The 16,538-nt window shown below is 49.8% G+C and overlaps 1 protein-coding gene across 1 annotated transcript; it reads right to left on the minus strand.

Annotated features, from left to right (window-relative positions):
- Positions 1 to 13,644: 13,644 nt before the first annotated feature.
- On the minus strand, positions 13,645 to 15,849 carry CCL24 (C-C motif chemokine ligand 24). The gene is made up of 3 exons (XM_037815013.1): positions 15,681 to 15,849; positions 15,400 to 15,517; positions 13,645 to 14,535 (listed from the first exon to the last, which is right to left on the minus strand). Exons 1-3 carry the CDS (start codon positions 15,751 to 15,753, stop codon positions 14,373 to 14,375), a joined length of 354 nt encoding a protein of 117 aa, XP_037670941.1. The 5' UTR covers positions 15,754 to 15,849; the 3' UTR covers positions 13,645 to 14,372.
- Positions 15,850 to 16,538: the final 689 nt, after the last annotated feature.

The following is a 16,538-nucleotide window of genomic DNA, read 5'->3' on the forward strand; positions in this document are numbered from 1 at the left end:
CAGGACCCTCCCATCCTTGTTTCTTGACCCTGTTCCCGGTCATTCCCACTCCCCACCCCACCCCCCTATGCCTGAGGTTTTCAAAAATCTGAGTTTCAAGTAAGAAATGGCCACTGGCCATATAGAATCCGAGAATTTTTCAGGGCTGAATGAAACCTTAAATATCACCTAGCCCAACCCTTTTAGGCATCCAGGCTGTTTCAAACATTTTGTGTGACGGGAAATTCACTGCCTAACCCATCCCAACCTAACAGTTTTCAAAATTTCACTAAAACCGATATTCCCATAGCTTCTGCCTGCTGACCTAGTTCTACACAAAATGCCTAATTCTCTTCTCTTTGGGAAGAAGAGGAAATCGAGGCCGAGGCATATTTGAAGACCATTGTTTTAGTTTGGGTTTCCCTAGCAGCAGGCCCTGAACAGGGGTTCTTCTAGTGCAAGTGCCTTGTTGGGGAGATGATTCTGGGAGTTGAGGGGGTCAGTGAGGGAAGGGAGGCATCAGATGGGTGAGTTATCAAGCAGGTAACCAGCCCGGGCAGCTGACTGGGACCCACGGGGCAGGTGTATGGGATGGTGCAGACAGGCCTTGGAGCTGGCACACCTGGACGGGAAGGAAACTGGGGTCTTTACCCCTCAGCTCCTTGCCCGTCATCGGTTGAGGTCATGCCCCCTGCAACTGGTTTGTCTCATGTCCCTCTCTGCAGAGCCGCAGGTATCCTCAGCAAGCAGGCTTTGTCTTCCAGAAGTAAAGGCGGAGGGGATGTGGGTGGGGCCCCATCAGCACATGCCACAACCAGGCTTGCACCTGCCCCGAATGTCCTCTTCTTTAGGCTAACCTGCCCTGTGCCTTCAGTTCACCCCACACCATCTTATGAGCCACCTCTGACCCACTGGTTTCTACTCTCTTGAATGGCTCCAATGTGTCAGGCACCCAAATGTTTCATAAACAGAACACAATAAGCACTAGCCATAAAGGGGAAGAGTTGGAAAATTGGCCCATACTAAAATTTGGAGTTTTTGTTCATTAGAAGATGCCAATAAGAGAGCGAAAAGGCAATCCTTAGGGAGGGAGAAGGTTTTTGTAATACTTCTGCAGAGAATTTAGGCTAAATACAAGATAGAGGGCACAGTTCACACAAAACTGCCCTCACTGCAACTTTGGGGGCTCCCCAAACCACCCTCAGGTTTGATAATTTGCTAGAAGGACTCAGGGAACTCACTGAAAGTGATGACATTTCGCTGATTTCTAAGGGGAGAGGATACCGATGAAAATCACCCAAGGGAAGAAGTCCCAGGGGGCCGAGTTGGGGGAAGTACTAAATGCATAGCTTCCGTGTCCTCTTCCCAGGCAGTCAGGGTGAGGCAGGATAGAACCAGGAATCCAGGTTGTGGTCCCTGGTTTTCTATTCAGCTTCAAAAGAGTAAATGCAGAGCTGCAAACTTCAGCTGCAAACCTCATGGGACAAAAATTTCCCCTAAAGTTCCAAAGCCTCCCCAAACCATAAAAGCTTGTAAAATCATGGACCCAAAGCAAATTCTTAGTTAATGACAGAAAGCATGGGGTCATAAAAGTTGTTAAACATCTGCCCAAAGATAAATTTTAGTTACTGTGATGTCAGGTCACAAGATCTCACAACTGTCTCCTCCTAGAACAAAAAAGACACGTGGTGTTCAAAGGTCAAGAAAAGAAAATCACAGTAAAACTTCCCTATATAACAAGCTAACCCACTGCCACTCAGTGCATGCGTCTCCCTTGAACACGTCCACATTACCTCTTTAATGTGTCTTCTTTCTTTCTTTAATAAATGTTACTACTTGTTCCTACTGGCCCCTCACGTCTGAATTCTTTCCGCGGCAAGAGTCCTGAACCAGGAACTGGTTTCTGCCTGGCACTGCTGCCAGCAGGGTGCCAGTTACAAGGGCAGATTACTTTTCTGGCATCAGAGTGTGGCAATACTCACGTAGTATTTTCAACAGGGGAAGCTCACTGGAGCCTCAGTGTTCAGAGTTTTTATTGGGGCTCCATGACATAGGCACGATTGATTGCTTGGTTGCCCACACAGTTGATCTCAGTTTCTAGGTCAATTGATATCTAGAATCAAAGCCCCCACCCTATACCACACTGCTGTTCTTCCTGGCATGATCAGCCCCCACCCAAAATACTAACCAGTGTGGTCAGCCTCATCTCTAAATCCCATTGTTGGACGATTCAGCATGACCCAAGGCCCCTAGCCAACAGAGACACTCCTATCGGGCATGACATAGCTAAAGAACCCCATAAATGAACAAGAAGACACAACAAAATAGAAAAATGGCCAAGACTTGGACTCTTTACAAAGGAGAAAATACAAATGATCAATAAGAAATGCAAACTTAAAACATAATATGATACCACTGCACACCCACCAGAATAACTAAAATGAAAAAGATGGAAAATACCAAATATTGGTAAGGATAGCAGCATTATTTGTAATAGCTGCAAGCTGGAAATTATCCAGGTGTCCCTCGATAGTAGAATGGAGAATAAATTGGTTTTATTCACATACTACAATACCATAAGACAATGAGAATGAATGAACTACCATTACACCCAACCATGGAGATGTATCTCACAACCTAATGCTGAGGGAAAGCAGTAGGATTCCGTGTCTATCAAGTGTAAATAAGGCCAAGCTAATGGATGATGACAGAAGTCAACATATGGACACCCTTGGTGGGTAATGACTTGAAGGGAGCATGAGGTGGGATTCTGGGGGTAATGCTCTGTTTCTTGATCTGGTTCATGTTTTACCCTCAAGAAAATCCGTTAGCTGGACTCTTCAGATTTGCACACTATTCTACATGTGTGTTACATTTCGAAAAAGAGTTAAATAAATTAGTGAAGGGGAAGGAAATTATACGGCAAATAAAACAAATGATTTTGTAATTAAGGAAATGTTTTATCAGAGCCACAATCTTCCCATTTCCTTGACAACACTATGGGGGCATGTGGTGGCAGAAGAAAATATAATCAACCCACTACCTTATGTATAGCCAAGGTTGCTAAGTGTCTGTTAGCTTTTTTCTGTCTCTCTCCTCTGTTTTCAGAATGTTTCCCATTTCAATAAAATGTGCTGGCTGGCTAGTATATGTTTCCCCCATCCCTGCTTTACCTGGTGCCTGGCAATGGGGCCAGTTCTTTGAGAACCCCCTTCCTTCCTTCAGGCTCCCACACCTGAGCAAATAGGCTGCTTCCTTCCAAACCCTGCCTCTCCGCAATCTGGCAAGTCCTGAAAAACAAAGTCACTGACCCGTACCCAGGGTCCCTGGCTCAGCCTCAACTTCCAGACTTCCTGGTTGCTCCCGAGAGTTTCCCGTGGGGCACTCCCTTCACCCAAGGGCCACATCCATAAATGGGCTTCTGCTGAAACTCTTTCTCCTAGTATTTGTGAACCAGGCCCCTCGGACCTTGAGTTTGTCCTTAATGTCAGCCCACGACTGTGGCCTTGGGTTCTTCTCTGTTCTCTCCAACCCCTTCCCTATGGCTGAAGCCCCTGCTAGCCAGGCTCCCATCATGCAAGCCATTCATCTGTGGTTGCCAGTGTCTGGACTCCACCTGGATTTCCCACTGCTGTGGGCATTCTTCCAGAACAGGGCCAACCGTTCTTCTGTTGTCACGGGCCTAGGGCTCGAACAATCTGGCTTGCCCCTCTAGGCCCACCTTCCTTTGGGGAGTTGCTTCTCCCCAGTTCCTCTGGCACCCTGGTGAGTGGGCTTCTCTTCTCTTGTGTCTAGGGTTGGGTTTCCCCAGAAGTAGATCCAGAGGCAAGGATTCAAGTGCAAATAATTTATTTGGGAGGAGATTACAGGAAGCACAACAGAGGAATGGGGAAGAGAGACTGCGAAGGCACGGGAAGGCAGCCAAGAAAGAATGGGAGCCTTCTCAAGCAGGTTTCCACTTTGGTTTCCAATCCCCTTGGAGACCTCCAGACTTGAGCCACAGAGTTACCGCTACCGAGGGGCCGGGAGCTGGGGCTTTCATCATCCACCTCCCCTTGCTCCTGGCTGAGGGCACTTGGACCTGCTCTGTGCATTGGCCGAGAGAAAGCCCTCAGGTGGGGGCCTCAGGTGCGTGGGGATGGAGGATGGATGGGACGGTATGATTGGAACAGTGAGTTCCAGCGTCCGCTTCACATGGACTCTTGGGTTGCAACAGAATATTGCAATGTGGTAGCAAACACACCCCATTCGGTGTCTACAAAGCATATTTGCTCTCCTCACTCTGGCCTCCCAGGGCTCAGCTCCCAGCCCCTGCTCTGTGAAGTCTTCCTCCATTCTCCCTTCCGAGCTGGATTGGGTGGCCCTCTTCCAACTCCCAGAAAATACTGGATCACTCAGTCACGGGCCGGAGCGTCATTACCTTTTGCACACATCGGCTCACCTGTCTCCCTGCCTTCCTGGGTGGTGAGTTCCTTTCATTCACTCCTTCACCAATTCATTCATCCAGCAAATACTCTGTGTGCCCTCTGCAGTGTGCTAAATGCTGAGATCCAGAAGTAAACAAGACGGATGTGCCCCACTACCAGGGAGTGGCTATTCCAGTGAAGAAAATAGACTTCAAGTAGAAAATGATTGCCCAATAAATTATTAATTAAATCTGGGACACGTGCTTTGGTGGAGAAGCATGGGGAGCTTTGAGAATGATTTTTGGAGGAATCCAAATGAGAATAGGGGTCAGAAAAGTCCTTTGAGCTTAGCCTTGAAGGACAATATGCTGGTTATTCTCCAGTTGTACCCCCACCCCTGCCAAGTCATCATTCTCTACCCTCCTCTGCCCTGCCTGGTGCCTGGGGAGCGACTTTCACAAACTGTGCCCTCTAGCTGCCTCCTGCTGCCTCTCTGCCTGGCCACAGTCCTCTGGGGTCCCATCTCGGTGGGGCAGCCCCTCTGCCACAGCTACTGCTCCCTCTGGGCTCTGGTGACACTGTTCTCTGCCCAGGCCCTTCAGATCTAAGGGTGGTAACAGCTCCCTGCTGTTGCTTCGGATGCCTCACCCTACCCACACATCCCCGCACATACTCCTTTCACGAAAGTCTCTTTTGCTAAACCCTTCTGCATGTGCCAACTGTTTCCTACTGGGAACCCTGACAGAAAGAAATACCATTGGACCAAAGGATGGGAAGAGCAAGGGGCGGGATGGCATGTGCAAAGGCCCTGTGGTAGGAGGTGGCAGGGCATATTTGAGTAACTGAAAGAAGGCCAGTGTGGCTGGGGCAGAGAGAGCAGGGATGGGGATGGGGGGGAGGGAAGGTGAGTGAGATGGAGATGGGGGGCCCGGCAGGGGCCCCGCCATGCAGGACCTGTTCAGCAGCCACTAACACTGGGTGCTCCCTGCGTGCCAGGCACTGTGCTCTGTGTTTCACCCATATGAACCCTTTGAATCAACATGACCCTCTCTGGCAGGTCTGTTTCTAATCTCTTCTTACGGATGAGGAAACTGAGGCACGCCTAGTCAGTGATGGCGCCACGATATGAACGCAGACGGCACAGTCCCAAAGCCTGTGCTCGTAACCAACAAGCTCAGGGACACATCTGGGTTTTGTGGGGTGGGTGTGGTGGTGGAGCTTGTAGCTATTTGGCTTCCTCTTTAAGAAAAAGAACACAAAGCTACAAATACGAAATTTGGGACAGGACTTTGGAAGGCACCATGCAAGCAAGGGAAAATGAAGCTACATGAGCTTCTCTGTGGCTCTGCCTCCACCTCTGCTCTACTGCCATCCATGTGCAGCAGGTGCCAAGAATCTTCTTCTTTGTCCTAAGCCCAATGGGGAGGCAGTGAGGAGTTTTAAGCAGGGGTGAAAGGAGAATGAACTAGAGAGGGACAGAGGGCAGGTAGAAGACCAGTAAGAATCCACTGCTTTAACAAGTGTGTTTTACGTTCCTGCCGTGTGCCCTTGCAATGCACTTGCAATGTGCAAGCCTGAGACTGAGCAACAGTGGTGGCACATTGCAATGTGCTTGCAATGTGCAATGTGCAAGCCAATGTGCTTGCAATGTGCAAGCCTGAGACTGAGCAACAGTGGTGGCAAAGGAACTCCGCTGTCTGCTGTCCCAGTGAGCTGTCAACATCGGGGAGAGGCGGGGAGGGGACAGAAGGAAGCAGAGCGTAGTGGGAGGGTTTCCCCAGTGTTGGGAAGCTCCCCCAGGAAGTAGGCGGTGTCCTGGTTTGGGTTCAGTGATAACAGTGTAGAGTCAAGGGAAAAACAAAACAAAGCAAAACATGTTTCCTGGAATCTGAAAAAGACAGGCCCTTTTCGTTTATTTGTTTGTAACTGGTGACTCCATTTATTAACCTCGTAAAAGCTCGAGGAGGTCAGATTCATTATCCCCCTTCTACATCCAAGGAGACTGAGGTTCAGAGAGGGGAGGTGACTTATCGAAGATCGCACAGCTAGTAAGTGGCAGAGACAAGATTCAAAGCCTGCTCTGCCTGAGGTGTGTGCCTTGTCACTTTCCTTCCCTTGCATGGCCTGAATGTCTCAGAGTCCTGTCCGCTGTGTGCTACCCTGAGAAACGGCCCCAAGGTTGGCTTCCCCCAGGCCAAAACAACTCTGCAATGAAGAGAGGCTCTCAGAGCAAAGGGCAGATAATGGCTCATGTGATCCATGGTACATGCTGCACAGTCCGGCACACACGCCCTTCCAAACTCTCAATTAGTCAATATCAAAAAGGAAATGCAATCAGTCTCCCAATTCACAACATCCAGAATATAAAAACGAAGAGCTCATTGCCTGGAGGAACACAGCTCTTCCTGATTCGGAATCCTGAGGGAAGTTTCTCCGGGAGATTCTCAATAAAAGGGGTCACTGGGTGATATTGGGACCGCGCACGACCCCCCCACATCCTGGCAGGAAGCACACGTTTCATAAGGGCTTGTGGTTATTCAGAAGTTCAAAGGCCGGGGGAGAATGGTGAGAATTCCTGGGAAAGCTGGACACAAGACCTGTTTTCCCTGGAATCTGTCGAGGTAGACCCAAAAAAAAACATTGTCCGCAAAATCGTATTCCCCTTGGCAAGGAAGAAGCAACAAGATCGGGGATGGGATTGGGAAGAAGCCAGGAGGGGCGAAGGTGAGGGCGTGGACCCCACCGGCCGAGCCTCCAGCACTGCGCTACTTCACGCTGCCCCTGCAAGGCCAAAGCAGGATCGTCTCCCCCAAAGCCTGTCTCTTTCTCAGAAGGAATGCTGGACCAACAGACCCAGGTTTCCAGCTTTATGTGGAGAAAATTTTGTGGGTTCTGAAGTGGGTTCCTGAAAACTGACAGACCTGTAATTTGGGGGAAGTTCGAGAACTACCCTTTTAAGAAATTGGTTCAATCTGGAGAAACGAGGTCAAGCAATTCTTTGCAGTAAAATCACTTTGCCAGGGCGGAGACCTAGAGCTGGGGTAGGATTTTGGCAGGTCCGATAGCAGAAAGTCTTGCTTGGCCACGTAAGCCTCATCCCGGCAGGGCCTGCTTCCCAGAAGAAAGTAAGGGTGGGAAGAGGAGAATTGGCTTTTTGGATGGCCAAGGGGAGCAGCTGGGCAGAGACTCCCATTGTCACGTTGCCATCTAGAAGCACTGTCCTATCAGCAGACGGATGGACCCTCAGTGTCTCCAGCAGGGAGGCTGGCTGGAGGTGGAGAGAAGAAAAAGCCAGGGAGAAGGGAGGAAGCAGGAGGAGCAGAAGAGAAGGGAGAGGGAAAGCGGGGAGAAAGCTTTGAAAAGTTCGAAGCTTCGAATAAGTCTTTCTGATATCCTCATCGTTCTCGTGTGGCTCCATCTGCCACCTGGACGAAGATCCAAGCGAGATGAGACCTCTCTGCTTGCCAGCCACCCCAGCCCCTGGGCAAAGGCTCCTGGGTCAGACACCCCAACCCAACTAGTCCCCTTCGGGCCAGAGAAAGCACAAGGCCCCTCTCTCTTCCACAGTCCCTTGTCTCCTGGTGTAGAAGACAAAGCCCAACTAGGCTGGCTGGACAACTGACCCACCAGGGCAGGTTGCTAAAAATGCAGCTCTCTGGACCCCATCCCAGGAGAGTCTTCATCAGGTAGGGGGCAAGGCCTGGGAATCTGCATTTGAAGGTCCACAGTCCCATCCTGAGGCCCAGCCAGGGTCATGAACTGCTGTCCCAAGCTCTCCCTCCAATTCCTTCACCCACACCTCGGGCTCAGGGCCTCGTTTCTGCCTGGTTCCCCCATTTCCCTTCCCCAACCCTGGGGTTAGGATGGTACCTTTTGACATACCAGCCATGTAGTAGTATTCATGGGTCATATGACAGTTTTGCAAGGGAAAAAACAAACAAGAACTCTCCCCACCAACCACAGGCTAACTGTGACCTAACTTGGCCACAAACCAGCCCAGGCCCACCCCGACCCTGGTGGACGTCCAACATCCCTGGCCGCACCCAGAATTTGCCTGTTTCACAAGGTGGCTTGAGAAAGAGTGTGGGTGATTCGGCACGGGCATCACTCGGCTTGGAGGCATGCCCAGAGCTGGGCAGGGTGGTCAGTCTGCCACCTCCCACACACAGTCTGGCCATCCACGTCCTGGGCTCATGTTCTAGAACTCTTCTCCAGCAGCAGGCTGGGACAGCTGCTCGTCTGTTCAGGGTCCCCAGCGGGCTGCACTCCGGCCACAGCCAACGGCCCTGGGTGTGTTGGTAGGGGCCGCTGCGGCAGGCCCAGCTCCAGCTCTCCCCTGACCCCAACACTGACCTTGGGCGAGCTGACATTTATTGATCACGTCCTCTGGCCAAGCACTGAGCTAAGTGCCTCCCATACATCAGTTGCCTCACTTAATCCTTACCGCAGACCAATGAAATAGTTCCATTATCCCCAATGTTTTTAATGCATTTTTGATTGTGAACTTTAACATATATGCATAACAGTGACAACTTTCAGAGTACTATTTAACAAATACTTAGCAAATTTCAAAGAATGGTATGGGTAACAGTTTCACAATTTCAGTCATTTCTATTATTGTAAAATGTAACATATATACAGAAAGGTGTTAACTTTCAAAGTACAAGCTCAACAAGTAGCCATATAGGTAATTTCAAAAAATGTTATGGGTTACAACTCCAAAGTTTCAGTTCTTTCCTTATTGTGAAATATAGGATATATACCGAAAGGTGCTAACTTTCAAAGCACAATTCAACGAATAGCTATAGAGCGAATTTCAAAGACTATTATAAGTTACTGTTTCACCATTTCAGTTATTTCCTTCTAGCTATTCTGATACCCTAGCATCTAATATATATGTTTATATAAAGTGTCAGTATTCGTAATCCTTTGTTAAATCCTATCATGTCTGTTGCTAACCCTTCCTCTCATTTAATCACTTTCTTGATCTTTAGATGTGTGCAGGCAGTGACCACCCTAACTTGTTCATTTTGAAAGGGGGGGTCAACAGTATGGGGAAGGGGGCTGCATCTGATTGTTGTTCTTAAAGAGGCTGTTGCCTCTGGGTTTTAGGACTTGTCTGGCATAGGAACACTCTGGTGGATTTAAGTTTCTGAGAGATAAACTTAGTGAGTGAATCTTTTATAGAATCTCAGATAGGGACCTAGGTATTTCAGAACTACCGTTGGTAAGGGCATGGCATACGGTGGCCATTTGGGATGTCTAGCTGGAGACTGCATAAGAGAAACCTTATGCAAGATACAGCCTCTCGACTGTATCTGAAATCTCTTAGCCACTGTGACCTTATTTTGTTAACTTTCTTTTCCCCCTTTTAGTCAAGTAGGCATTTTCAATCTCCAATTTTACACATGTGGAAACCAAGACCAGAGAAGTCAAATAGCCTCCCCTAGTATCTCCCAGCCAGGAATCTACAGGACTGGGATCACAGCTCTCTCCTTGCTGCTTTTGTCATTTAAACCAGTTAACTTGGTTTGGCTTAACCCAGAAGCAGTGCCTGGGACAAGGATTCCAGAGTATGTCATTTATTTTGGGGGTGCAGAGACTGCAGCAGGGCGGGGAGGCAGGCAGGAAGAGTGTGTCACCGAGCCAGTTGCTGATCGGGAGACGGGGAAACCCTGGCGTAAAACCCGCACCCTGAGTTCTCCCATCAGTCGAGGCTGAGCCTGCCCTGGGTGCCAAGGCAGGGTTGCCTTCGGGAAAGAGCTTCCAGGCTTGGAGATGCAGACCTGGAGCAGCTGGAGGAAGCCGGGAACACCCCCGAAATTGTAGGCCCAGGAAAAGGGGTAGGGGCTGCACGACAGCTTCTGGACGCTAGTTTCGGTTACGAAGTGATAAAAGCACAGCATAAAATGTTCAAAGACACAGAAAGGAAACCTCACTCTGCCCTAGACCCCCACTCCCCATTCGCCATGGAAGACCACTCCTCACGATTTACGTGTGTCCAGCAAGTAGCTAATTCTATGTGTATATCTTTTTTTGTCTTTTAAATACTCTATTTTTTTAGAACAATTTTAGAGCTATAGAAAAATCGCAAAGATTGGACAGAGTGTTTCCACACAACCCACGCCCAGCTTCCCCTATTATGAACATCTTACATTGGCATGTTTGTCATAACTAATGAACCAATGTTGATACTTATTATTATTAATTGAAGTCCATAGTATATTCGGATTTCCTTAGTTTTTAGCTAGTGTCCTTGGTCTGTTCCAGGATGCTGTGGAGGTCACCATGTGACATTTGATTATCATGATCCCCTTAGTTGGCTGTGATCATTTCTCAGACGTGTCGTACTGTTGATGGCCGGGAAAGGTTCAAAGAGTTCTGGTCAGATCTATTGTAGGATGCCGCACTACTGGAAATTGTCTGGTGTTTTTCTTATGATCATACGGGGCCTGGCTATTTTTTTTTAGACTAATAGGCCCAGCCAACACATTTCTGTGCACCTGGCTTTTTTCATATTATAATAATATAATGTTTACTTAATGATAATATAATGCAATGTATAATATATAATATATACCATAATATCCTATAATAATATATCTTCACTGAGTCCCTCCTGAATGAACCACAGTAAACATCTTTAAACATGCTCCTGGGCATGGGGTAAATTCCTTGCATTTGGTGGAGACAGAGGCAGGGGAGACGGAGAGCTTTCCAGTGGAAAAAAGGGAAAACTTCAGTTCTGCTCTGATTGGAGGTGGTTGGCACGGGGACGCAGGCTAAGTAGAAGTGGGGCATCCTCTGTGATTGGTGTGTGCTTTCCCCGACTGGTCCTGGATTGGAAAAGTGGGGGCCCTAGGAAAGCAGGCAGTCACCCACCAAGGGCTGATTGTTCTGGGCGGGCAGCTGCAGGGATTGTGGTCTGGCTTCCCAGGCTAGTGGCCTCAGAGGGTGTGGGTCACAGTTCTATTGTCATATGTGTTCTGGCCGTTGTCCATTTGCATGTTCAGTCTCTCACCCCTGAATGCCACCTCTGCATCTTCGCGCCAGCCGTGCACCACCCTAGAACAAGCCTTTCTCTCCAGAGGGAACCCCCAATCAACACTCAGGCTCAGCTCTGCAATGAGGATTTTGGCAGGATCTGGTCCCCCAGACAGAATGTCCCTGTGCTGGTTTGGAGCAGTTATGTACCCCAGAAAAGACCGTGTTCTTTTAATCCATTCTTGTGGGTGCAGACCTATGGTAGGTGGGAACTTTATTTAGGTTGTTTCAATTGGGATGTGACCCACCAATTCAAGGTGGGTCTTAATCCTTTACTGGAGCCCTTTATGAGAGGATAAAAGACAGAACCACAGAGAGAGGGCAGAGAGGGAGAAATGCCCGGAGACATTTGGAGACCACCACTGAAACCAGAACCAGGAGAGAAGGACCGGCAGACATCACCTTGTGCCTTCCCACGTGACAGAGGAACCCCGGATGCCAGCAGCCTTTCATCAGAGAAGGTATCTTCCTCTCGCTGCCTTGATTTGGACATTTTCATGACCTTAGAACTGTAAACTTGTAAACTAATAAGGCCCCATTGAAAAAGCCATAGTCCCTTTTGGGTATATTGCACTGCAGCAGCTTTAGCAAACCAAAACAGTCCCTCTCCTTTCTGTTTTTTGGCATGACTGTTTAGTCTGCTTTGTATTAGAGGTGAAACAGCTTGACTAGCTCCTAGATATTGAATGTCTGGCTACGTGCCAAGCACTCAACACATTTTATCTATAATCCCCATCAACAATCAATGAGGAAGGGGTGCGGACTTTTTCCAGCTGCCCCTAGATCTGCATCCCTGTCCTTGGGGGCTTTTTCTGAACACGGAGAGTTGCTCTGACCCACTTGCTAGAAGGTGAGTGATGTGGCAGGTGTGTGGCTCGGGGGTGTGGGCTTTACCCTCCCCCCAGTGGGCTTAGCTCTCTTGTCTTCTGGGGTAGCTGGCTTGAGGTGTCTTCCCTTCTTTGTATTACCTCCCCATTCTCCTAGTGTTGGTTTCCCTATCCCGCAAATACAATATTTGTGTTCAAATCTTTGTTTCAGGGTCTGCTTCTGGGGAAAACCCCAACCGAGTTGAAAGATATTATCACCATTTTATAAATGAGGAAATCCAAGGCTCAGAGACATTAAGTGGCCTATTTCATGGTCACACAGCTTATAAAGTAGAATTGGTATTAAACCCACACTGCTCTTGGTTGGTGAGTGTTATGTCTGGGTTATGTTTCTCCCTAATCTTTTGAAGCCAAAGCCCACTTCTTGTAATTTTATAGCCTCCTCATGCCTATAAGCAGTCACGTGCATATAATGTACTTCTTTGTTGAAACATTTTTAAAACTATGTAATTGAATCCAACTATGCATGTGTCATGGCCCAAGAGGGCTTTTGTAGCCAAAGGACTAAAGAAAGCCCCAGACACGTTCTGAGACATGAGCTTTTATTATGGGGCTTACCTATAGGGTGCGAAAGTCAGTCACATTGCCCTGAAATCAGGAGCTTCTCTGAATGGATTCAGGAGCTGCTCTGAATGGCGGCGTGTTCAGAGCACAACATGGAAATAGTCCGCTCTTTGGGGGGCTGGATAAACTGGTTATAAGGGCTCCGCATGCATAAGGCAGGGAGCTGGGTCCTGCAAGGTAGGGAGGGGTTGATTGTGATCAACAGGGAGGAGGGGAGGATTATAGAGATAACAGTATCTCAGGGGGTCTCAGGGAGGAGGTAGTTTCTGGTATAGATTACAGTTAGCACCTGATATTACAAGGAGACCAGGTCAAACCCTAGCTGTCCTCGGTCAAGCAAACTGCTGTGTGCAGTTTTCAAGACACTTGGGGGCCAGGGGTTCCCACAGCATGTGTGTTTTTCAAAGTTAATCGCTGGGAGCCCTAAAGCAGGTCAAGACCACACCCAGGATGCCCTGGGCTCAGGCCACCCTCCTCCCCTCCTGGCCTAGGGTGGGCTGATGCCCCCTCCCCCAGACGCTCTTGGGGCACTTCCTCCACTCTCCACACCCAATCCTGCCCCCCAAAGGAGACAAAGAGCAGACACAAAACACAACCATCTTCAAAGGAGAAATCACATTTTACTGGATTATTTGAAAAGAGCAACTGTGTCTACACTCTAACTACAAATCATATAGGATCTCATGCATAGAAAAAAAAAAAAATCTGGCTCCTTCCTCCCCCTTGATCCCCATCCCACCCTCCCTCCACCAAAACCTGGGGAAAGCCCAACTTAGAGGCAGGTCTCTGTCCCCTAAGCTGCAGGGAGCAGGCCTTGTCACAAAGCAGAACCTCTCAAAATCATATCTTCACAGAGAAATAAAACTCCCCAGGCTCACCCCCAACCCACTATAATCCATTTCTTCAAAACAAAACAAAACAAAACATCAGTTCCTGAAAAGTTGATTACTCATAGCCCATGAGAATTGTGCAGGGAAATGCCCAGATCCGGCAGCAGGTGCAATTAAGGGGTCCTCTACTTTCGTAATTTGCCAACTCAGGGTTGCTGTTCACTCAGAGGACTGGATGTGGCGTGGGCTTGGAGCGTTCCCAGCGTGCTGGAGAGCTGGCACTGTTGACAGGTCACTGTCCGCCATCCCTGAGTCCCCTGCCCGACAGCCTGTAGGATCCCCCACAGACCAGACAGCCCTCAGGAGCCAGCTGGAAGCTGTAGGGCAAGCTGGGCCTCCTGCACCCCGGCTGTGGTGGAGCCTGGAAGTCAGCGGTGAAGCAGCTCCAGCTCGGGGACAGCGGGAGGGAGAAGGACAAAGGGCTCCTTCCAGAAATGGCAGAGGGCCAGGGAGCAGACACCTACCCTGGGAGGGATGTTGAGAAAAGGAAAAATAGCAGCAGCTCTCCCCTTATCATTGCTGGCTTCCCGGGGGCCCAAGCCACCTGCCAGGGAGGCTCAGGTGCAGGCTCGGGTTGGAGGGTGGGGTTGGGAGTGGGTGGGTTAGAGGGTGGTGCCGTTGACAGGGTGTCTCCGGAAAGGGGTCTTCACCGCCCTGGGCCTGGAGAAGAGCTTCTGCCACTTGATGTCCAGGTTCTTCATGTATCTCTGGACCCACGGCTGCTTGGGGTCGCCACAGAACTTGTGGCCCTTCTTGGTGGTAAAGCTGTGGCACAGAATGACAGGTAAGCACACCTGAGGCCTGGCAGGGACCCTGTGGTCACACTGGCCTCTTCACCCCAGCCCAGGCCTCCTAGCAAATTCTGGGCACGGTGGCTTCTATTTGGGGGTCCGTGTAGCTTTGTTTCCATGCGGGGAGGGATAATGGGGCGAGGGGAGGATGCAGGGCACAGGGTCACTGATCTCCCTGGTCAACTGTGGAGGCCCCACCCAGCTGGAAGCTGGAATCAAAGCAAAAGAGAAAATCTCTACCGGCAGGGAGGAGGGCGGAATAGAAAATGCAGCGAAAACCCCCAAGCCAAAAGGCACCCACCTCCAGGCTGCACTGCAAACTGAAAGGGTGGGCTGGGAGTGCCCTCTTCCAAGCATCCCTGAGCTGGGTGGTACCCAGCTGCAGAAAATTAATTAACAGCATCTTATGTTTCCACTGCCTGCCACTGTTTACAAAGCAAGTTCACACCTGCTTCCCTGTGACAGGCCGCTGGGGTTATTTGGAGTCTGGAGACTTGGCTATCTATGACCTTGAACAAGTCACCCTTCTGAGCCTCAGTTGCCCTCTGGAAAATGGGGGTAATTATACCTACTTTGTAGAATTGTTAAGAGGGTTAGTTAAGGTAATAGTAGAGACCCCAAATAGTGCTTCATATATGTTTGGTGCTTAATAAATGATTGTTGAGTCTGAGTCCTCCTGCTAGTTTTATGGGTGAGGGAGTTGAGGCTCAGAGAGGTGAAGTGACTTTCCCGAGGATGCACAGAGCCGGGTCATTCTTTCTTTATTCTTCGGTGACCCTGGCAGCGCATCCTTCCCTGCCCCTCTCCTGACAGGTATCCCAGAAGACGCGGTACTTACATCACTCCTGCTCTGGGGCAGACACTCCCGTTGGACAGCTGGTAGCTTGCAATTCGGTCCTCAGGAATTTTCTTGGAAATAAAGGACATGCAGCAGGAAGAGGGGAGGATCACAGAGTCTAAAGGAGATGGGGAGAGAGGCTGGGTGATCGGTTCCAAGCCTGTCCCCTGCACTGAGCATGTCCAGCCCCTCGTCAGTGTTCCCCACCAGCCCCAGGCCGGTCAGTGCCCCCCTCCCACCACCATGCCCTCAGAGCCTCACAGTCCCAGGCTGGGGCTTACCTGCCAGGAAGGGGAGTTCAGCCCAGAGAGCCAGAAGCAGGAGGCCGGTGGCGATGGCCGTGGAACCTGCCATGTCCAGGAAGGCAGATCAAGCAGCTCAGGATGCAAAGTCGGGGGCAGGAGGAGAGGGGCTGGGGACAAGCAGACGGTGCTTGCAGAGCACTCCAGTTTCCCCGAGCTCTTTATAGAGGCAGCAAGGAGGAAAGAGGGGCCAATCTGCTCCCCTCCCCTCTCCCCTTCTGCTTCCAAGAAAATCCTAGAGGGCCTCTGAGGTCTGGAAAGGGGAAGTTGTGGCCCAGCTGAGTCAGGGGTTATTTTGGGCCATCTAAGAAAGGGCTGGGGAAGGAAAGAATTGCCCCAGTTGGGTGAAGTGTCTAAAGCACCAGCTACATGGTCAGAAGCCGACTGGAAGGCTGGTTATGCTGGGTTAGTCCCTTACCTCGCTGAGCCTCAGTTTTCTCAGCTGAAAATGGGTAAAGTCAATCCCATCTTCCTTCCTTCCTTCCTTCCTTCCTTCCATCCTTCCACTGATTCATTTATTTACCAAACTCATTAGACGTGCTCCACGTGCCAGGCACTGGGAGGCTTCCAGAGGGAGACAGGTGTTGGGTGGAGTGTGCGTAATAAACTATTGCAGATGCTGGCAGATGGGCACCGAAGGAGCAGGTGTTGTCACCAGTCCGTCTGTATCCCTTCGGGTTCCTTTGCCAAGTTCATGCACACTGGTTCTCATGGCCTGGCAACCCCCACATCCAGCTCCTGGGTCCCCCAGCAGCAGAGGCCACACTTAAGCTGTCAGAGCACACTTAACCTGCGGGCTCCAGGAAAGTGGCAAGAGCCTGGAAATTTACATCCTCC

Source organism: Choloepus didactylus, chromosome 21 (genome assembly GCF_015220235.1).
Source record: "Choloepus didactylus isolate mChoDid1 chromosome 21, mChoDid1.pri, whole genome shotgun sequence".
NCBI lineage: Eukaryota > Metazoa > Chordata > Mammalia > Pilosa > Megalonychidae > Choloepus > Choloepus didactylus.